This window comes from Nycticebus coucang, chromosome 2 (assembly GCF_027406575.1).
Source record: "Nycticebus coucang isolate mNycCou1 chromosome 2, mNycCou1.pri, whole genome shotgun sequence".
Classification (NCBI taxonomy): domain Eukaryota; kingdom Metazoa; phylum Chordata; class Mammalia; order Primates; family Lorisidae; genus Nycticebus; species Nycticebus coucang.
In genome coordinates this window covers 168,040,910-168,062,728 of record NC_069781.1, presented here as the reverse complement: position 1 = coordinate 168,062,728, position 21,819 = coordinate 168,040,910, and the positions used below count along the sequence as shown (strand labels likewise).

Genomic DNA, 21,819 nt, shown 5'->3' with positions numbered 1-21,819 from the left:
TGAAACACATTCTTCTTGGTAAAGTATCTCGAGAATGGGAAAAATATTCACTGTACTCATCACTAATATGAAACCAATATGTAAACAACTACAGGCCCACACAAAAGAAAAATACAAGTGGGCGGCACCTGTGGCTCAGCGGAGTAGGGGGCCAGCCCCACATGCTGGAGGTGGTGGGTTCAAACCCAGCCCCGGCCAAAAACTGCAAAAAAAAAAAGAAAAAGAAAAATACAAGTATAGTCCAGCCAGGGGGAAAGGAGGGGATGAAGAGCTAGGGTGATTGGTGGGATCTCACCTAATGTGCACAATCTGAGGGTTTTCAGCACATACCCTGGGTGTTTGTTTACACCACTTACTGGCCATTTCAGCTGGGACTGTGTAGCTATATCCCTTGCCTATTTTTTTGCAGTTCTTGGCCGGAGCTGGGTTTGAACCCAACCACCTCCAGCATATGGGGCCGGCGTCTTACTCCTTTGAGCCACAGGTGCCGCCCTATCCCTTGCCTATTAAATAGTCCCTATATCATAAGGTGGTTGTGATAATTAAATTTGGTTATCTGTATTGACTAACTTCCAAACAAGAAGATATATTCAGGTTGTACATTTAAAAGGCTGAAGCTGAGTTCCCGCGGGCTGCCCAAGGTGTGACCCCGTCTACAACCCCGGTCTGACCTGCGGCATCGCTGCGCATGCGCAGTGGCTGGCCTGAGCCGGGAGAGCAGGCGTGACCGCCAGGAGGCGCCGCTCAGTCGTGGCTGCTCTTCCAGGTTCCCAGAGGCCCGGCTTGGGACGTAGGGGCGGTGCAAGTTCCGTGCGCGTGCGCGTTCCCTGGTCATCTAAGCAAGATGGCGCCGGTGGATCACGTTGTGGCGGACGCCGGGGCTTTCCTGCGGGACGCGCCTCTACAGGTACAGGGAGACTTAACCCAGAGGAGCTCGTTCTGGGCTGGAGGCACTTGAGGGAGAGTGTGAATCGGGCGTGTGTGAGCTGGGCCGATCTCTCTGCAGGACATCGGGAAAAACATCTACACCATCCGGGAGGTGGTCAGCGAGATTCGGGATAAAGCCACGCGCAGGCGGCTTGCGGTCCTGCCTTACGAGCTGAGGTTCAAGGAGCCCTTCCCGGAGTACGTGCGGCTAGGTGAGTGCCTCTGTTGCGGCGTTGACGAGGAAGCTGGGCCCGGCGCCCACGTGTGACCCGCTCGGGTCTGGCAGTTTCAGCGGAGCCTTTGGTAGAGACGGCGCTGTTGGGGGATCGTGGTGGGAGGAAGGCCTCCTGGTTCTGGAGTCAGCCAAGCCTTGTCAGTGACTAGCTAACTGCCCCTGGGTGCATTATTATTATTATTTTTTTTTTTTTTTTGAGACAGAGCCTCAAGCTGTCACCCTGGGTAGAGTGCCGTTGCATCACAGCTCACAGCAACCTCCAACTACTGGGCTTAAGTGATTCTCCTGTCTCCGCCTCCCAAGTAACTGGGACTACAGGCGCCCACCACAATGCCCGGCTATTTTTGGTTGCGGCCGTCATTGTTGTTTGGAGGGCCTGGGCTGGATTCGAACCCGCCAGCTCAGGTGTGTGTGGCTGGCGCCTTAGCCGCTTGAGCCACAGGCGCCGACCCTAGGTGCATTATTGAAAAATGGGAGTAGTAATACCATCTCCCTCTGTGTTTGCTGTGAACATTAATCGAGGAATATGTAATTCAGCATCGTGTTTAGTGCTAAATTTGTTTTGATTTAAAGTAGACGAAGCCAAATCTTTTACTACTCTTGTCTATCTGTTTTCCGTAGATGAAGGTGGTGTCTGATTTGGATACAGAGGTCAGCCTCAGCTCAAAAAGGGATGCTTTTATAGGTCTTGTATTCAGTCTGGAAGAAAACTAAACAATTATCTCTTGACTTAGGAGTCAGGAGTCGGCGCTGTTTTTTTTTTTTTAGAGACAGAGTCTCATTTTGTCACACTCGGTAGAGTGCTGTGGGGTCACAGCTCACAGCAACCTCTAGCTCTTGGGCTTGGGTGATTCTCTGGCCTCCCTTCCTAGTAGCTGGGACTACAGGCGCCCGCCACAACGCCTGGCTATTTTTTTGTTGCAGTTTGGCCAGGGCCAGGTTTGAACCCGCCACCCTCGTTATATGGGGCCAGCGCCCTAGTCACTGAGCCACAGGTGCCACCCCAGCGCTGTTTTCTTGTTAGGGAGAGATCAAGGTGATGATTCTCAGGAAAGGCACTCAATGATTTGAAGCGTTTTAGAGGTTACTCGCTGACTTCTATGGCTTTCTCCACCAACGTATTAGCCATGTAATTTTTGCCAAATTACTTACTTAATCTTTTTGAGGAAACACTAATAGGGTTTGGCAGAGGATAAAATGAATTAACGTATAAAGCTTTTAACATACTGTGTACCACACAGTAAGTGCACAATACATTGTGGCTGCTGCTGACTCATGTCTGTTTTTTAGGAAATGGGAGCAGTGTACTTAACTGTTTATTGTACCAGTGTAGCAGAAAACTTCTTTATGTTAATGTTGGGAAATTTGTTTTTTTGGTTTTTGGCCGGGGCTAGGTTTGAACCCGCCACCTCCGGCATACGGGACCGGCGCCCTACTCCTTGAGCCACAGGCGCCGCCATGTTGGGAAATTTTAAGCGTTTATTGGCCATGTCTTAGGAGAATCACAATAGTAACAGCTGGTATTTACTGTATAAATTATAGATGTGTTTCTAAAAAATTGCTCTTTGTTACAAATGTCTCACTATTTTTATATCTTCATTGACTACAATTAGAGGTCTAGCATCTGTGTTCCAAAAATTCTAAATCCAAATGCTTCTAAAGCTGATTTTTTTTTTTTTTTTTGTAGAGACAGAGTTTCACTTTATCACCCTTGGTAGAGTGCAGTGGTGTCACAGCTCACAGCAACCTCCAACTCCTGGGCTTACACGATTCTCTTGCCTCAGTCTCCTGAGCAGCTGGGACTGCAGGCCCCCGCCACGCCAGGCTATTTTTTTGTTGCGGTTTGGCCGGGGCCAGGTTTGAACCTGCCACCCTTGGTATATGGGCCAGCGCCCTACCCGAAATTTTTTTAACCTCAACTTTGTGTGTGAAAATTATTAAAATTGTTGTATAAAATTACCTTTGGAACAACTCCTTAGCCAGGCACAGAGGTATGTGCCTTTAGGCCCAGCCCCTTGGCAGACTGTGGCAGGACGATCACCAGAGTCCAGGAGTTCAAGGCCAGCCTGGGCAACATAAGACTTGTTATTTATTTATTTTTTTTTTTTTTGGACAATCTCAAGCTGTGGTCCTGGGTAGAGTGCCATGGTGACATCATAACTCCCAGCAACCTCAAACTCTTGGGCTTAAGCAATTCCCTTCCCTCAGCCTCCCAAGTACCTGGGACTACAGGCACCCACCACAACACCTGGCTATTTTTTGTTGCTGTTGTCATTGTTGTTTAGCAGGCCCAGGCCGGGTTCGAGCCTGCCAGCCTCAGTGTTTGTAGCCGGCGCCCTACCCACTGAGCTACGGGCGCCATGCAGACCTGATCTTTTTTTTTAAGATGTTAAATTTAACTTCAGGCTATATATGAAAAGCATATATAAATATTTCAAAATCTAAAAATACCTGAAATCTGAAACATACCTGGTCCCAAGCATTTTGGATATAGGGTACTCAACCTATATTGGTTGAATTAACTTTGCATTCCATTTTGGAATCCATCCTATTAATCTATGTTGTTATACTTAGAATCAAAGAATTTTAGAGCTAGAAGAGAATAGGGCTTCTAGCTCTAAAGGAGGTTTAATAGGAGTTTAATAAGGAGGTTTAAAAGGTCTATAATAAGGAGCTCTCACCATGTGCAAGTTTTGTGCTACCTTTCAGTGACTTATTAACTTTGCTCCTTCCTGTGCACTTTCTGGCATGAATCTTTGTGGTGGGGAATATGCATTTCTCAACTGTGAGTAGAAAGGTCAGAAAATGGATGAAAGTGTTAAGGTTTTTCATGGGATGTTGATCTTTTCTAAATTCTTTGATACTTTAGGGAGGTCATATGGCTTTTTGCCTCTAACCGAGGTCGAATCCTTTCTTTACAGTGACCGAGTTTTCAAAGAAGACTGGAGACTATCCCAGTCTCTCTGCCACAGATATCCAAGTGCTGGCACTCACCTACCAGTTGGAAGCAGAGTTTGTTGGGGTGTCTCACCTAAAACAAGAACCAGAAAAGGTAAGTAAAGAGGGTTTTTTTTTTTTTTTTGTAACCTTATTATGAGAACTGTCCAATATACAAAAGTAGAGGAGATAGAATGATGATGAACCCAGTAATCTCCATCGTTGCACTTCTGCTCTTACCATGTCATAGCTGGTCTGTTTGCATCTGTGCATACCCACAGCCCCGATGAGAATGCTTTAAAAAAGTAACCTTAAAGCCATTATCACACTTATCCATAATTAATCGTAATCTCTAATATCATCTCGTATCTAGTGTTCCCATTTCCCAGATGTTTTATGTGGTTTTTATTAAGAGTTTTTTTGGGGCCAGGGCCAGTGGCTCACACCAGTAATCCTGGCACTCTTGGGAGGCCGAGGCAGGTGGATTGCTTGAGCTCAGGAGTTTAAGACCAGCCTGAGCAAGAGCTAGATCCCATCTCTACTAAAAGTAGAAAAACTAGTCCTGCATTGCGGTGGGCACCTGTAGTCCCAGCTATTCATGAAGGTGAAACAAGGGGATCACTTGAGCCAGGAGACTGAGGTTGCTGAGAGCTCTGATTGATGTCAAGCATTCTAACCAGGGCAATGGAGTGAGATTCTGTCTCAAAAAAAAAAAACAAAAAAAAACATCATTTCAAATAGCGTTAAGAAAGAATTACTTGATCTCAATTGCCTAAAGTCATCAAAATTATGGTGGGTGGTGGGCTCACATTCCTGTTTCCTGTACCAAGTAGAACTACCCTCACTTGTTCTCAAGCAGGTTTAGAGTCCTATAATCCAAAAAGTATAAAATCCTAAAGTATAGGCATTGCCTGTCATAGTAAATGGAATAGTTAATACTTTTATGTAATCTCTGACTCTGTGACTATCTAAACTGAGGGTACCTGGTAGTTAGTTTTCCATTTGGCACCTATCAAGGCATGATTTTCTTTCTTTCTTTCTTCTTTTTTTTTTTTTTTTTGTAGAGACAGAGTCTCACTGTACTGCCCTCAGGTACAGTGCCGTGGCTTCACACTGCTCACAGCAACCTCTAACTCTTGGGCTTACGCAATTCTCTTGCCTCAGCCTCCCGAGCAGCTGGGACTACAGGCGCTTGCCACAATGCCCAGCTATTTTTTTTTTGTTGCAGTTTGGCCAGGGCTGGGTTTGAACCCGCCACCCTCGGCATATGGGGCCGGCGCCCTACTCACTGAGCCACAGGCGCCGCCCTCTTTTTTTTTTTTCCTTTTGAGAGACTAAAGTCTCTTTCTAGTCCTGGGTAGAGTGCTATGGCGTCATAGCTCACAGCAACCTCTTGGGTTCAAGTGAACCTTTTGCTTCAGCCTCCCAACTAGCTGGGACTATAGGTACACACCACAACACCCAGCTAGTTTTTCTGTTTTTAGTAGAGACGAGGTCTTGCTCTTGCTCAGGTTGGTCTGGAACTCCTGAGCTCCAGCATCCACCCACCTCACCCTCCCAGAGTGCTAGGATTACAGGAGTGAGCCCCTGTGCCCTGGCACAAGGCATGATTTCTTTTTTTGTAGAGACAGAGTCTCACTGTACCGCCCTCGGGTAGAGTGCCGTGGCGTCACACAGCTCACAGCAACCTCCAACTCCTGGGCTTAAGCGATTCTCTTGCCTCAGCCTCCCGAGCAGCTGGGATTACAGGCGCCCGCCACAACGCCCGGCTATTTTTTGGTTGCAGTTTGGCTGGGGCTGGGTCTGAACCCGCCACCCTCGGCATATGGGGCCGGCGCCCTACTCACTGAGCCACAGGCGCCGCACAAGGCATGATTTCTAACATTGCACTTTACTTAAGCCTTTTTGGCAAGAGTGAGTTTGTATCAAAAGCTTTAAAATGGCACATCTTTTGACCTCACAGTTCTGCTTCTTGGCATTTATCATAACAATATAACTAAAAATACTTCCAAGTTTTACAGATAATAATGTTCATATCATCTAATTTGTCTGAACATTGGACATCTTTGATTTCAGTAACCAGAGAGAAAATGTTTTGTTTTTTTTTTTTTTTTTTTGTGGTTTTTGGCCGGGGCTGGGTTTGAACCCGCCACCTCCGGCATATGGGACCGGCGCCCTACTCCTTGAGCCACAGGTGCCGCCCAAGAGAAAATGTTTTTTATTTTTCAAATTACCCTTCCATGCTGAAATTTCAAACTGGATTTCCTTGCTCAGAACCTTTTTTTTTTTTTAAGGCTAAAGTGACCTCATCAATTCAACACCCAGAAACTCCTCTGCACATTACTGGTTTCCATCTGCCCTCCGAGGTAATTCCTTAGACGAGCCAGGCTCTTCATGCTCTTCTCTGCTGTATGTCACACCAGATTTACCTAGATGAATGTCACAGGTTGTCCAGCCCTGTCTTGTCTTGACTTCCGTGTCCCAGGTGATTTCATTTGTAACCCTCTCAGTTTGCAGGTTTTTATTATTATTATTATTATTATTATTTTTTATCTCAGCCTAACCCCCAAAAAAATACAGTAGAAAAAGGACTCCCAGCTGGTGAGCCCGAGAACCTAGAATTCAGTTCCTTCATGTTCTGGAGAAACCCGCTGCCTAATATTGATCATGAACTCCAGGAGCTTCTGGTAAGGCTCCAACTTCTGACCTGACGGTGGCGCCATAGCTTCTCTCTCCAACTGCTCCTGTGGGCGGGGAGTCTAAATTCTTTTGGTGTTTCAGATTGACAGAGGTGAGGACATTCCAAGTGAGGAGGAAGAGAGGAAAGGGGAAGACAGTGATGATGATGGGGGTGGGTGGATAACCCCCAGCAACATCAAGCAGATCCAGCAGGAGATGGAGCAGTGCGACATCCCAAAGGACGTGCGCGTCGGCTGTGTGACTACAGACTTTGCCATGCAGGTGGGTGGGGCAGGCAGGGACTGGCCCTGAGCTTTGTGTCACAAGCAACATTGGCTGGGGTCCTACAGAGACACAGGGTGTGTACAGAGCTGCTATGGTGTAATGCTGCTTTTCCTGCTTTCAGAAACTATCCATGCTCTTTGGTAATTTTCAGTTTTGCTTGCATGCTATATTAAGTATTTAATGTTTACTCTTCATGGTCTGTCAATACTTTATTTCAGGATAGTTAATGAGCTGTGCTCAGCTAGGTACTTGGAGATATCAGAGATGGTTTCCAGCCCAAAAATGATTATGTTCGCATCCCTGAACCTATGATAAAATAAATGTTTCTGTCGAGAGAGATTGCTAATGACAGGCCTTGTAAGATGATGGGCATAAGCCCTAGGGCTTAGGAGTGGAAAGGAACCTGGGTCCTTGTGACAGGTCTTAAGAAGCATCTTGAGCTGACTTACTTTAGCAAAAGCCAAGGATTATGGGCCAAACCAGGGTTTATGAAGTTCCCCTGTGATTACAGAATTAATATTAAAAGAGGACTTAGTTCACCTCTATAACTTGTTGGTTGCAGAATGTCCTGCTGCAGATGGGGCTACACGTACTGGCGGTGAGCGGCCTGCTGATCCGTGAGGCCCGCAGCTACATCCTGCGCTGCCACGGCTGCTTTAGGTGCGTAGCAGACAGTCTGGACCCAGGGCCCCTCTGTTGGACACTTCTTTTCCTATCCTTTCTATAGGCTTCTTGAAAGGGAGCCCTAAGCCGGGCACAGTGGCTCATGCCTGTGATCCTAGCACTCTGGGAGGTCGAGGCAGGCGAATCACAAAATCGAGACCCCTGTGTCTAAAATAGAAAAACTGAGGCCAGAAGGCCCCTTGAGCCCAAGAAGTGGAGGTTGCTGTGAGATGTGACACCACGGCTCTCTACCCAGGGCAACACCTTGAGACTATGTCTCAAAAAAAAAAAGAAAAAAAAAAAAGTGAGCCCTGCTTATATGTATGTACTGTCCCACATCATCACTCCGGTGCGGCCCACACGATGCCTACACCCCAGGGCAGAGTTGCCTAGAACCTTCCAACTTATTTCAGTGGGTTAAGGATGTAGGTTCTGGAACGAAGAACTCTCATCTCTCATTCTTTTTTTTATTTATTTCTCAAGACAGAGTTTCACTAGTCTAAAAAACTTCATTCACCAAAAAATGAAAGTAAACTCCAGGTGCGGAGATTTGTTTTTTTGGATACAGTCTCACTTTGTCCCCCTCAGTAGAGTGTTGTGGCGTGATAGCTCACAGCAACCTCAAATTCTTGGGCTCAAGTGATTCTTTTGCCTCAGCCTCCAGAGTAGCTAGGACTATAGGCACCCGCCACAACGCCCGGCTATTTTGTAGAGACCAGGTCTCGCTATGGCTCAGGCTGGTCTCAAACTGCTGAGCTCCCACAATCCGCCCATTTCTGTGACCCAAAGAGTTGGCATTACAGGTGTGGGTCGCTGGGCCTGGCCCAGACTGCTGTGATGTTAAACTTGTAGAATGCCGACTACTACTCAGCTGTTAGTACAACATCCCGCTCATTCTCCCTTTTCTTATTTGCTCCTTGGGTTACCTCCCCCCTCCGAGAAACGCAGCAGCACGTTGATGGGTGTTTCTTGTCCTTTTCTTCTCTGAGGCCTGAGGCTCACATTGTGCTCTAGGGAGGGGGGTTCCTACCAGTGGTGTCGACATGTAGCACCTCCTTTTGTGTCTCCCAGGACAACATCTGACATGAGCCGAGTGTTCTGTTCACATTGTGGGAACAAGACTCTAAAGAAAGTATCAGTGACGGTCAGCGATGATGGCACCCTGCATATGCACTTTTCCCGAAACCCCAAAGTGCTGAATCCTCGAGGCCTCCGGGTGAGCAGCATGTCTCCCGGTCCCCAGACACCACTAGAATGCATACGAACAGAGAGGACAAAAAATGTAGTCACAGCTGTAAGATGCAGTCTTGAAAGCTGGTGACTAGGTACAAGGCAGATGGGGGACAGTACAGTAAAGGAGAAAGAAACTCTTCATGATCCAAGGAGAAATAAGCAATCACTGGTGGCAGTAAAATGCTAAAAAGCCACATGTGGGGTGGCATGAGGGGGATAACATTTGAAATATGGTGGAGGTTCCATCTGCGCAGGATCCCTGGAAGGGAAGGAGTGTGTGAGTGCTCAGCCGGAAAAGGCTGGGCTGGGTATTTGGGGATTTGTTTCAAGGAATAGAGGGAGGAGGATTAAGGGGCTGTGTGAGTGGCGCTGGTTTTCCCAGGCAGCACATGAGCCATGAATGCATGAGAAGAGTTTTGTTTTTTTTTTTTGGCCGGGGCTGGGTTTGAACCCGCCACCTCCGGCATATGGGACCAGCACCCTACTCCTTGAGCCACAGGTGCCGCCCCGAGAAGAGTTTTTTTAAACTGTATATTGAAATAATTTTCAGTTTAGGGAAAAATTGCAAAAAATAGTACAAAGAATTCATTTTACTCTTTACCTGGCTTTCCCAATGTTAATCTTACATCACATTCCTTTCTCTCTCTCTCTCTCTCTATATATATATATATATAGAGAGAGAGAGAGAGAGAGAGAAAGTGTATATATATATATATTCACATTTTTTTTCTCTGAACCTTTTGGGAGGAAATTGTACACATAATTTACCTTTGCCCTATGAGGGACTTTTAGGTAACCACGTTACAATTACCAAAAGTCAACAATGCCAGAGGCTGGGTGCAGTGGCTTATACCTAGCACTCTGGGAGACCAAGACATGTGGATCGCCCAAGCTCCAAAGTTCAAGACCAGCTTGAGCCAGTGCAAGACACTGCCTCTAAAGATAGCCAGGCATTGTGGTGGACTGGCACCTGTAGTCCCAGCTACTTGGGAGGCTGATGCAAGAAGATTGCTTGAGCACAAGAATGAGGTTGCTGTGACCTGTGATGCCATGGCACTCTACCTGGGGTAATAGAGACTGTCTCAAAGAAAAAACAACACTGCTGTAATACTATCTAATCTATACACCCATGTTCAGACTTTGCATGTGTTCTGAAATGTCCTTTCTTGGAAAAGAACGGAATTTGGGGACCTGGGATCCAGTCTAGGATCGATCACACTTTGCAGCTGTCATGTCTCTTCAGTCTTTTTAAAGTTGAGTACAAGCCTATTCTGTAGATGGTCCTTCAGTTTGGGGGTATCTGATATTTGTTCATTATTAGATTATTTTGCAGGCTTACGTATTTTTTTTTCCCTGAGACAGAGTCTCACTCTGTCACCCTGGGTAGATTGCCGCAGCATCACAGCTCACAGCAACCTCAAACTCTTCAGCTCAAGCGACCCTCTTGCCTCACCTTCCCAAGTAGCTAGGACTACAGGCGACCACCACAACACCAGGCTAGTTTTTCTATTTTTAGTAGAGATGGGGTCTGTTACTCAGGCTGGTCTTGAACGCCTGAGCTCAGACAATCCACCCGCCTTGGCCTCCCAGGGTGCTGGGATTACAGGCGTGAAACACCTTGCCTGGCCTGATGCTGTGTTATTATCAGTGGGTCATATCAGAGGGTACACATTAATTACCTGTCCAATATACTAATGAGAATAACTTTACTTGGTTCAGGTGGCTTCTGGCAGATTTATCCACTATAAAGTTATTTTTTTTTTTTTAATTTTTTTTTTATTTTTTTTTTTTGTAGAGACAGAGTCTCACTGTACCGCCCTCAGGTAGAGTGCCGTGGTGTAACATGGCTCACAGCAACCTCTAACTCTTGGGCTTACACGATTCTCTTGCCTCAGCCTCCCGAGCAGCTGGGACTACAGGCGCCTGCCACAATGCCCGGCTGTTTTTTGCAGTTTGGCCGGGGCTGGGTTTGAACCCGCCACCTTCGGCATATGGGGCCAGCGCCCTACTCACTGAGCCACAGGCACCACCCTATAAAGTTATTTTTAATTAATACTTCATGGAAAGATACTTGAAACTATATATTCTTTCTTTTTTTTTTTTTTTTTTTTGTAGAGACAGAGTTTCACTTTATTGCCCTCGGTAGAGTGCCGTGGCATCACACAGCTCACAGCAACCTCCAACTCCTGGGCTTAGGCAGTTCTCCTGCCTCAGCCTCCCGAGTAACTGGGACTACAGGCGACCGCCACAACGCCCAGCTATTTTTTTGTTACAGTTTGGCCGGGGTTGGGTTTGAACCCGCCACCCTTGGTATATGGAGCTGGCGCCCTGCTCATTGAGCCACAGGCACCGTCCAAAACTATATATTCTTTCACAGCACTTTAAAGTTGCCCGAATTCATTTTTATAGTGATGGCTGGCTAGTTCTATCATTCCTTCTGTGTTTATTCCCTGGCATAGTGTAAAGAGGAACTTTGCTTTTGTTCCCTTTTACTTATTTATATGAATGTGATCTCATGGATTTTTAGTTATGTAGGCTATGATCCCTTACTACCCTTTTTTTTTCTTTTTGCAGTTTTTGGCCGGGGCTGGGTTTGAACCCGCCACCTTCGGCATATGGGGCCAGTGCCCTACTCCTTTGAGCCACAGGCACCACCCTTTTCTTTTTTTTGTGGTTTTTGGCCGGGCTGGGTTTGAACCCGCCACCTCCGGCATATGGGACCAGCGCCCTACCCCTTTGAGCCACAGGCGCTGCCCTACCCTTTTCTTTTATTTTTTGAAATAGGGTCTTGCTCTTGCTCAGGCTGGTCTCAAACTCTGCCTGGGCTTCCCAGAGTGGTAGGATTATAGGATTATAGGCATGAGCCACCATGCTGAGCTATTACTGTTGGTTTTTTTTTGTTTGTTTGTTTGTTTGAGACAGAGTATTAGTCTGTCACCCTGGGTAGAGTGCTGGCCATGGCCGCATCATATCTCACAGCAACCTCAAACTCTTGGGCTCAAGTGATCTTCCTGCCTCAGCCTCCTGAGTAGCTGGAACTACAGGTGCCCACCACAACGCCCCGCTGTTTTTTTAGAGACGGGGTCTTACACTTGCTTAGGCTGGTCTACAACCTGCCTCAGCCTCCCAGAGTGCTAGGATTATAGGTGTAAGCCACCGCACCGGCCTTTTGTTCTTTTTTATGGAGAATGTTTTTTTAGAGGCAAAAATGTGAGCACAGGATGATGTTTGTTATCCTGGAGTGTGATTCCTTCTTGGCCCTCAATGGACAGAGGTAGAATATATACACGTGTGTAAAAACACACTTGAATATTTTGTATCTCTCTACCTATGTTAAAAATGATGAGGTTATGCCTGGCAGCCGAGCGCAACTTAGCCCTCCCTCTTCATACGTTCCTGACACTCTTAACACCATTTATCATAATGGTTACTTGCTCAACCCTAAAATATATGTTGTTTCAGAATTGCTAACCCATATCATTTGAAAACATTACCCACTTATTAGAATTCTGTGTCTACTTCATTCTTGTTTGTCCTCAGCTGAAGGTCAATACTGTGTTGGTTTCTCATCTGTGAGTCAGGTGAGGACTAAGCCTGCAGGAGGCAGGAAGTTACTGTCCATTGTTGCGGTGTGCTGACTGTGGATCCTTCTTCTAAAGGCCTTTCCTTCTCTTTGCAGTACTCACTTCCTACTCCCAAAGGGGGCAAATACGCTATCAACCCCCATCTGACTGAGGATCAGCGCTTCCCTCAGCTGCGACTCTCCCGCAAGGCCAGGCAGAAAACCAACGTATTTGCCCCTGACTACACAGCAGGGGTTTCTCCCTTCGCAGAGAATGACATCTCCAGCCGGTCAGCTACCCTGCAAGTCCGGGACAGCACTTTGGGAGCTGGGAGGAGACGCTTAAATCCCAATGCTTCCAGAAAGAAGTTTGTGAAGAAAAGGTGAGGTGCAAGCTCCCGCAGACAAACCTGACTGCTGTCCTGGCTGCTGAGGAGGTCTGGGGTCTCGTTTCCCAGCTGTGTTGTCTCCAGAACCATCTGGTGGAAAGACGAGGCTGGCTTCAGTGCTACCGGTTGGATTGGTGGTGACACTGGGCCATCCCTTAGCCTGTGAGCATCCAGCGAGCTGTGACTCTGGCCAGGTGAAGGGTAATTTGATGAAAACAGAACAGTGCCCTGGAGTAAATCTTCAACCTTTAAAGAAATGAATTTCCAAGTGATGGTATTTTTCTAATAAATGTGGTGGCAAGCTTCTGCATTTGTCCAAACTTTTGCTTCTTAGGTAATTTGAAGGCTAACACTTGAGCTATTTGCCAAAGGCTCCAGCATTTAGATTCATCTTTTTGGCAGAAAATACAATAAGTATGCTACAATAAAACTAAGAACTGTTGATTTCTCTTTTTTTAAATCTTTTATGAAAAATTATTTCTGTCATTAATACAGTTTAGTGTAGTGACTTCCCATAGTCTTTCACCTAAATTCCCAATATTGGCATCATCTGCTTTCTCTCTTTCTGCACACAAAGTACAAGTCTAGGGAAAGGATGTTTTTTCTTTTTTTTTTTGTAGAGACAGAGTCTCACTGTACCGCCCTCGGGTAGAGTGCCATGGCATCACACGGCTCACAGCAACCTCTAACTCTTGGGCTTACGCGATTCTCTTGCCTCAGCCTCCCGGGCAGCTGGGACTACAGGCGCCTGCCACAACGCCCGGCTATTTTTTTGTTGCAGTTTGGCCGGGGCTGGATTTGAACCTGCCACCCTCGGCATATGGGGCCTGCGCCCTACTCACTGAGCCACAGGCACCGCCCGGGAAAGGATGTTTTTTGACATAGCCAGGCACAACTACCAAATTCAGGAAATCTAACTTCACTGCATTAATACCATCTGATGCATAATTGGCACTGGGAGTCCCTCCTTTATCAGTCCATAGAGATCTTTCTTAATCTTTTTCCAGCTGCCTAGTCCTCTTTTGGGAAGAGCTAAGCATGATACACACAATACACCGTCCATTTAATCTATAGAATGTGGGAACAGGGCATAGCTGCTGTTATTGCCAGAAGTCCTGAGCTACAGGTTAAATGACTTGCCCAAGGTGATAGCTTGTGAGTGACCAGGCCCAGATTTTAACTTAGTTCATGTGTGCTTTTAAGTGACAAATGTGCCAGTGGGGATGGCAGAAAGGCTGTACACTGTTCCTCCCAGCCTCGTCTTTGTGAAACTGCTTGTTAGGCTGACTCCCACTAGAGCCCAGGGTACTCCAGGAGAGCTGAGTACTCACTTCCTACTCCCAAAGGGGGCACAGCCTGGGACGTGTCCACGCGCCCTCTATGTTAGGAAAGGTAGGGGGCAAGAGAAAAAATTCTTGGTTTCAAGTCTTAACCGTTTCACTTAGTTTGCTTCAAATTCAGAAACAAAACATTTCAGGTTTTGATTTTTTCAGAAACATCAAAAACTCTTGGATTAAGGTCGGTAGAGAAGCTACATGCTCTTATAGATGTTCCTATCCCCCAGGGAAGGAATGGGAAAGTTGGTGGCCACTGTCCCTGACAGGTCACTTGCGGAACTGTGGCTGAATCCAGCTGTACATTAAGGATTTTCCTGAGTGCTCTTCTGCATCCAGTGGCAAAACGGAAGGGATAGAAATACTATCAGGGTAACCTTTCCAGTCCCAATATAGCAGAGAAGGACAAAGGGTAGTGCATTTCAATTAACTGCTATATTTCTCATGTCATCTTTGATTTGTTTCCCATTTCACCCAGTTCTGTTCCATTCATGAGACAAAAAACTTTACAAGTTTTCAGGGTTTGGCCAACAACCCACATGTAATATAAGTTATGACAATTGTATGGTTTAAAAAGCAACTTACTAAATCATCTTAAAGTACTAAGAAATTGGGCAGCACCTGTGGCTCAAAGGAGTTGGGCACTGTCCCCATATGCCAGAGGTGGCGAGTTCAAACCCAGCCCTGGCCAAAAACTGCAAAAAAAAAAAAAAGTACTAACAAATTTTAAGCCAGGCATGGTAGCTCCCCGTAATCCTAGCGCTTTGGGAGGCCGAGGTAGAAAGATCCCTTAAGCCAAGGAGTTCAAGACCAGCGTGAGCATAGAGCAAGACCCTGTCTCTATAAAAAATAGAAAAATCAACCAGTCAGCCAGGCAAAGTGGTGTGTACCTGTAGTCCCAGCTACTTGGGAGGCTGAGTCACTTGAACCCAGGAGTTTGAGGTTGAGCTGACAGTGAGTTAAGATGCCACTGCACTCCAGTGGGGGCAACAGACAAGACTCTATCTCAAAAAATTATAAATACCAAGACATTTTAATCCTGCAGTCCTAACTACTATTTTAAAACAAAAACTACAGCATTATTTCCCTTTCTGGTTTTTTTAATCCAAGTATATTTTTTTCCCAGAAATGTAATGATAAATCATAAAAATAGCTACTTTATTTATTCATTTGAGAAAGAGTCTGTCATCCTGGGTAGAGTGCCATGGCATCACAGCTCAGCAACCTCAAATTCTTGGACTCAAAGTGAGTCTCTTGCCTCAGCCTCCAAGTAGCTGGGACTATAGGCGCCAGTCACAACACCTGGCTATTTTTTAGAGATGGGAGTCTTGCTCTTGCTCAGGCTGGTCTTGAACTCCTGAGCTCAGGCAATCCACACTTTGGATTTCCACCCATTTCTATCTTTTTTATTTTTTTTTTAGACAGTCTCACTTGTCACCCTTAGTAGAGTACTGCAGTGTCATAGGTCACAGCAAACTCCAATTCTTGGGCTCAAGCAATTTTCCCATTTCTAATGAAATTTGTTTTCTTTAAGACCAGATGGGGTGGCTCATGCCTATAATCCTACTACTCTGGGAGGCTGAGGCAGGTAGATTGAGCTCAGGAGTTCAAATGCACTCTGAACAAGAATGAGACCCCATCTCTACTAAAAATAGAAAAAATAAGCTGGACGTTGAGGCAGGTGCCTATAGTCCCAGCTACTCAGGAGGATCACTTGAGCCCAAGAGTTTGAGATTGCTGTGAGCTACGATGGCATGGCACTCTACTGAGGGCAACAAAGTGAGACTTTGTCTCAAAAAATAAAGAATTTTGTTTTCTTGAAGTGCAAGTATTTAAGACAAATTTATTTATTTGTTTATTTTATTTATTTATTTATTTATTTTGAGACAGAGCCTCAAGCTGTCACCCTGGGTAGAGTGCTGTTGCATCACAGCTCACAACAACCTCCAACTCCTGGGCTCAAGCAATTCTCCTGCCTCCGCCTCCCAAGTAGCTGGGACCAGAGGCGCCTGCCACAATGCCCAGCTATTTTTTGGTTGTACCCGTCATTGTTGTTTGGCGGGCCTGGGCTGGATTTGAACCCGTCAGCTCAGATGTATGTGGCTGGTGCCTTCGCCGCTTGAGCCACAGGCGCTGAGCCATTTAATACAAATTTAAATGCTATTTCTTGTATCTCTTACTCTCATGATTTACAGAATGACAGCAGAACACTGTATAAGTCACAAGAAGAGGCGGGGGGGGTCCAGCGAGGAAGAAAAAAGAGGCCTGGATTCAGGCCCCTGAACTAGCTATAAGCTCAGGGAAAGTGCTTTAACTTCTCTAAGGATCGTTTTTTTCCCTTGTGCAGAAAGGCAATATCACACCTTTTTCGCAGCACAGTAGTGAGAAGTAGATAAACTTTCAGGAAGGCACTGCCAACTGTGAAATAGCCTAAGTGTTAATGTGCAGAAGCTGTTCATTCCCCCCCAAGGATTAGTGTAGTACTGCTTCCACAAAATGCATTCCAAACTTTTTGGAACATATCCCTCCCTCGTTCCAAGGGAGGACAGGCCACATCTGAACTCTTAACGAGAATGCCTATTTTCTGCTTCCCATAGGAAAGGCTCTGAGGAATACTTTTATTTTTATTTATTTATTTATTTGAGATGTAATTCTCAAGCTGTCGCCCTGGGTAGAGTGCTGTGGCATCACAGCTCACGGGAACCTCAAACTCTTGGGCTTAAAGCGGTTCTCTTGCCTCAGCCTCCCAAATAGCTGGGTGAGGAGTACTTCTAAAAGATAAGGCAGGTATGTCACTTCTCTGCTTAATACCCTCCAAGCCAGGCATGGTATGCACTGTGGGCCCAGCTGCTCAGGGGGCTGAAGTGGAAGCTCCAGTGAAGCCCAGAGTTCAAGACCAGCATGGGCAATGCAGTGTGACTCCTCTCTCAAAAAAAATAAATAAATAAAAATAAACAAAAACCCTGAATAAAAAGGCTTTCCTTTTTATTCAGAATAAGAACCAAACTTGGCCAAGCCTGGTGGCTCACACCTATAACCCTAGCCCTCTGGGAGGCCGAGGTAGGAGGATTCCTTGAGCTTAAGGGTTTGAGACCAACCTGAGCAGGAGTGAGACCTTGTCGCTACTAAAAACAGAAAAACTAGCCAGGCATTGCGGCAGACTACTCAGCAGGTCCAGCAAGGGAGGCTGAGGCAGAAGGATTCTTGAGCCCAGGAGTTTGAAGTTGCTGTCAGGTAGGCACAGAGGTTGCTGTGAGGTTACTGTGACTCTAGTCTGGGGCAAGAGAGTGAAACTCCAGAAAATCAAAAACAAGAACCAGGCACAATGGCTCATGCCTGTAATTATAGCACTATTAGAGGCTGAGGTAGGTGGATCGCTTGAGCTCAGGAGTTCGAGACCAGCCTGAGCAAAAGTGAGACTCCATTTCTACTAAAAATAGAAAAACCAAGGCAAGATCCGTTGAGCCCAGGAAGTTATTGTGAGCCATGATGACGCCATGGCACTCTAGCCCAGGTGTCAGAGTGAGACTCTTTGTCACAGAAAAAAAAAAAAAAAAAAAGAATGAGAAGCAAACTCTATCTTTCTACAAGACCATACATCAGGAGTTGGTAAACTTTTTTCTCTAAGGAGCCAAATTTAATATTTTTAGCTTTCTGGACCATATAGTAGATGTCACAGCTCTGCCACTGTAGCACAATGGCAACTCCAGATAATAGGTAAATGAAAGACTCATAGTGACAAAGCTATTTAAGTGTTCTAATAAAACTTTATAAAAGGGCGGTGTCTGTGGCTCAGTGGGTAGGGCGCTGGCCCCATATACCAAGGGTGGTGCGATCGAACCCAGCCCTGGCCAAACTGCAACAAAAAAATAGCCAGGCGTGTGATGGGTGCCTGTAGTCCCACCTAATTGGGAGGCTGAGGCAAGAGAATCACCTAAGCCCAGTAGTTGGAGGTTGCTGTGAGCTGTGACACCATAGCACTCTACTGAGGGCAATAAAGTTAGACTCTATCTCTAAAAAACAAACAAACGAAAAAGAACAACTTTATAAAAATGGGCGATGAACTAGATTTGGCATGAGTTGTAGTTTACCAATTCCTGCATTATCGATCTAACCACCTGTCCTCTCACTCAAACTCCAACTATCTCCTCCCCACCACCTTCTTCTTCCTGTCAATGTTTATTTGTTGCCTATTCTAGTTATTATGGTTGTGTAAATATTACCCCAAATCTTAGAATAGTGTAAAACAACCTTCTGTTATGCACAAGACTCTGGGTCAGAGCATGGTAGGGACAGCCTGTTCGAACCCCACAACATCTAGGCCCTTGCTGGAGTATCTGAAGTCTAGGGGGCTAGATTTGTTTCTGAAGACTTATCCACTTAAGTGTCTGTTGGCTGATAGATGGCTGCAGACCAAGACCTTAGCTGGAGCCTGATAAAGTCAAATGGAGGGACCCACCCAAATAGAATCGACCCGCCCAAACAGAACATCTTACCCAGGAAAAAGGGAACGTGCCAACCCCTACCCTTCCAACCCTTTAAATTTCCGTTGACTTTAACCCACGGGCTGACTTCCTTCCTGAACTCAACCCACCCGCACCCGGGTGGGAATAAAAGCCGATGTACCTGCCCACAACCTGGACTCCATTTCCTTTCGTTTCACGTTTTGGAATATCTTTTATTTTCAGGTCCTTTGACTTCTCAGAGCCGTCAACCATGGCACTTACAGTAAGTGCTTGCGTGTTTATGTCATTTTATTTTGTTCTTTTTTCTTCTGCAGCTTGGGCATCCCCACAACATGGTGACAGGTCCTGACCAAGTCCTTAGCATTTTATATGACCTAGACTCAGAAGTCAAGCAGCATCACTTCTGCTACATTCTGCAAGTTGAAGCAGGTACAAAATCCTACCCATATTAAAGGGAAGGGGGATTAAATGCCTCATTTCCATGGGAGAAATGTCAAGAGATAAAATTGAAAACACTGCTGTTGGCTGGGTACAGTGGCTCATGCCTGTAATCCCAGCACTCTGGGAAACCAAGGAGAGAGGACTGCTTGAGCTCAGGAGTGAGTGAGCAAGAGTGAGACCCTGTCTCTACTAAGAAAAACTAGCCAAGGGCGGCGCCTGTGGCTCAGTGAGCAGGACACCGGCCCCATATACCAAGGGTGGCGGGTTCAAACCCAGCCCTGGCCAAACTGCAACAAAAAAGTAGCCGGGCATTGTGGTGGGCGCCTGTAGTCCCAGCTACTCGGGAGGCTGAGGCAGGAGAATCGCCTGAGCCCAGGAGTTGGAGGTTGCTGTGAGCTGTGTGACGCCACGGCACTCTACCGAGGGCAATAAAGTGAAACTCTGTCTCTACAAAAAAAAAGAAAAACTAGCCAGGAGTTGCCGCAGGCACTTAGAGTCCCAGCTACTCAGGAGGCTGAGGCAGGAGGCTCACTGGAAATCAGGAGTTTGAGGTTGCTGTGAGCTATGATGTCACAGGACTCTACCCAAGGCAACAGAGTGAGACTGTCTCTAGAAAGAAAAAAAAATAAGAGCCCACAAGGAAAAGAGGCCCACAGAACATCATCAAGAATATGAGAAGAGGGGTGGTGCCTGTGGCTCAAGGAGTAGGGCGCTGGTCCCATATGCCACCAGAGGTGGCGGGTTCAAACCCAGCCCCGGCCAAAAACCACACACACACACACACACAAAAAAAAAGAATATGAGAAGAGGACAGCACCTGTAACTCAAGGAGTAGGGGCCAGCCCCATATGCCAGAGGTGGTGGGTGCAAACCCGACCCCAGCCACATAAAAAAGAAAAAAAAGAATATGAGAAGAATGAAGTGCCCTCTCAAGTGTATTCTGGGAACATAGGAAATCAGAAACTCCCTGATTTTGGTGACAATAGCCATAATCATAAGAGATCAACAATCCACATGTTCCCAAAGCCATTCATTTAAGTCTATTCCTTCAGACAACCCATCTATTTCTCTTCCTTGCCAAGGTGCAGACCTTATACTAGAATGAGGCCAATATAGTTAAAAAGCAAACCCAAGGTGGTGGTACCTGTGGCTCAAAGGAGTAGGGCACCAGCCCCATATGCTGGAGGTGGTGGGTTCAAACCCAGCCCCGGCCAAAAACTGCAAAAAAAAAAAGCAAACCTGAAGGAGCTTTGCTTTTACATATGCTGAGACACAGCTTGCCTTACCACCAAAGGACACAAGCAGATACAAGCCCTCTGACCTATGTGTGACCCAGACATGAGGACAAATAACAAAAAGGAAGAGAAAAATTTTTTTTTTTTTTTTTTAGAGACAGAGTCTCACTGTACCGCCCTCGGGTAGAGTGCCGTTGGCGTCGTGCGGCTCACAGCAACCTCTAACTCTTGGGCTTACGCGATTCTCTTGCCTCAGCCTCCCAGGCAGCTGGGACTACAGGCACCCGCCATAACGCCTGGCTATTTTTTTTTTTTTTTATTGCAGTTTGGCCAGGGCTGGGCCTGAACCCACCACCCTCGGCATATGGGGCCGGCGCCCCACTCACTGAGCCACAGGCGCCGCCCGAGAAAAATTTTTTTTATAAAAAGGAAAATTTTGTTTAATAAAAGTATGGTAAAAAGGGTTGGCACCTGTGGCTCAGTGGGCAGGGTGCCGGCCCTATATACCAAGGATGGTGGGTTCAAACTCAGCCCCAGCCAAACTGCAAAAAAAATAGCCGGGCATTGTGGCGGGCGCCTGTAGTCCCAGCTACTTGGGAGGCTGAGGCAAGAGAATCGCCTAATCCCAGGAGTTGGAGATTGCTGTGAGCTGTGATGCTACAGCACTCTACCCAGGGTGATAAAGTGAGACTCTGTCTCTACAAAAAAAAAAAAAAGTATGGTAAAAAGATGCTAGTCTGCCTGGCTCCCGCAAAATGTCATCTATTCAGGAATGTTTACTGCATAGGAATAAATTGTTTTATATTTTGTAAATATATTTAAACATAAGGATAACCTTTAAACTTCAAAAATCCAAAATTCTAGCCCACAGTTATTATTTTTTTTTTTGTAGAGACAGAGTCTCACTTTATCGCCCTCGATAGAGTGCTGTGGCGTCACACAGCTCACAGCAACCTCCAACTCCTGGGCTGAAGCGATTCTCTTGCCTCAGCCTCCCGAGCAGCCGAGACTACAGGCGCCCGCCACAACGCCCAGCTATTTTTCGGTTTGCAGTTCAGCCGGAGCCGGGCTTGAACCCGCCACCCTCGGTATATGGGGCTGGCGCCCCACCGACTGAGCCACAGGCGCCGCCCAGCCCACAGTTATTTTAATTAAATACGACAAATAATAGATATTCTTTGGCTGCAACTAAATCCTTGATTTGGGGTTTAACAGTAGAAAGGGAGAAACTCGGTCAGATTCTAACACCTATTTAACACGATTTCAAGAACAACTTCAGGGAACTATAGAGAATATTTATTTCAGGGGGCGCCTATCGCTCAGTGAGTAGGGCACCAGCCCCATATACCAGAGGTGGCGAGTTCAAACTCGACCCTGGCTAAAAACTGCAAAAAAAAAAAAATGTTTATTTTCATAAGCAAATTGTACCTGAA

The 21,819-nt window shown here is 46.3% G+C and overlaps 1 protein-coding gene across 2 annotated transcripts in view; it reads left to right on the top strand.

Annotated features, from left to right (window-relative positions):
- The first annotated feature begins 792 nt into the window (after positions 1-792).
- The window catches only part of NOB1 (NIN1 (RPN12) binding protein 1 homolog), a 270,061-nt gene continuing 249,034 nt past the window's right edge, over positions 793-21,819 (top strand). The window contains exons 1-9 of one of the 2 annotated variants that reach the window (XM_053605270.1): positions 793-907; positions 1,007-1,139; positions 4,084-4,214; positions 6,394-6,465; positions 6,658-6,786; positions 6,881-7,060; positions 7,626-7,723; positions 8,798-8,942; positions 12,639-12,904. In XM_053605270.1, the coding sequence (XP_053461245.1) occupies positions 845-907; positions 1,007-1,139; positions 4,084-4,214; positions 6,394-6,465; positions 6,658-6,786; positions 6,881-7,060; positions 7,626-7,723; positions 8,798-8,942; positions 12,639-12,904 (1,217 nt within the window). In that variant the 5' untranslated portion in view covers positions 793-844. Of the gene's footprint in view, positions 908-1,006; positions 1,140-4,083; positions 4,215-6,393; positions 6,466-6,657; positions 6,787-6,880; positions 7,061-7,625; positions 7,724-8,797; positions 8,943-12,638; positions 13,217-21,819 lie in introns of those variants that run through there. The other variant, XM_053605279.1, reaches the window with a different exon arrangement.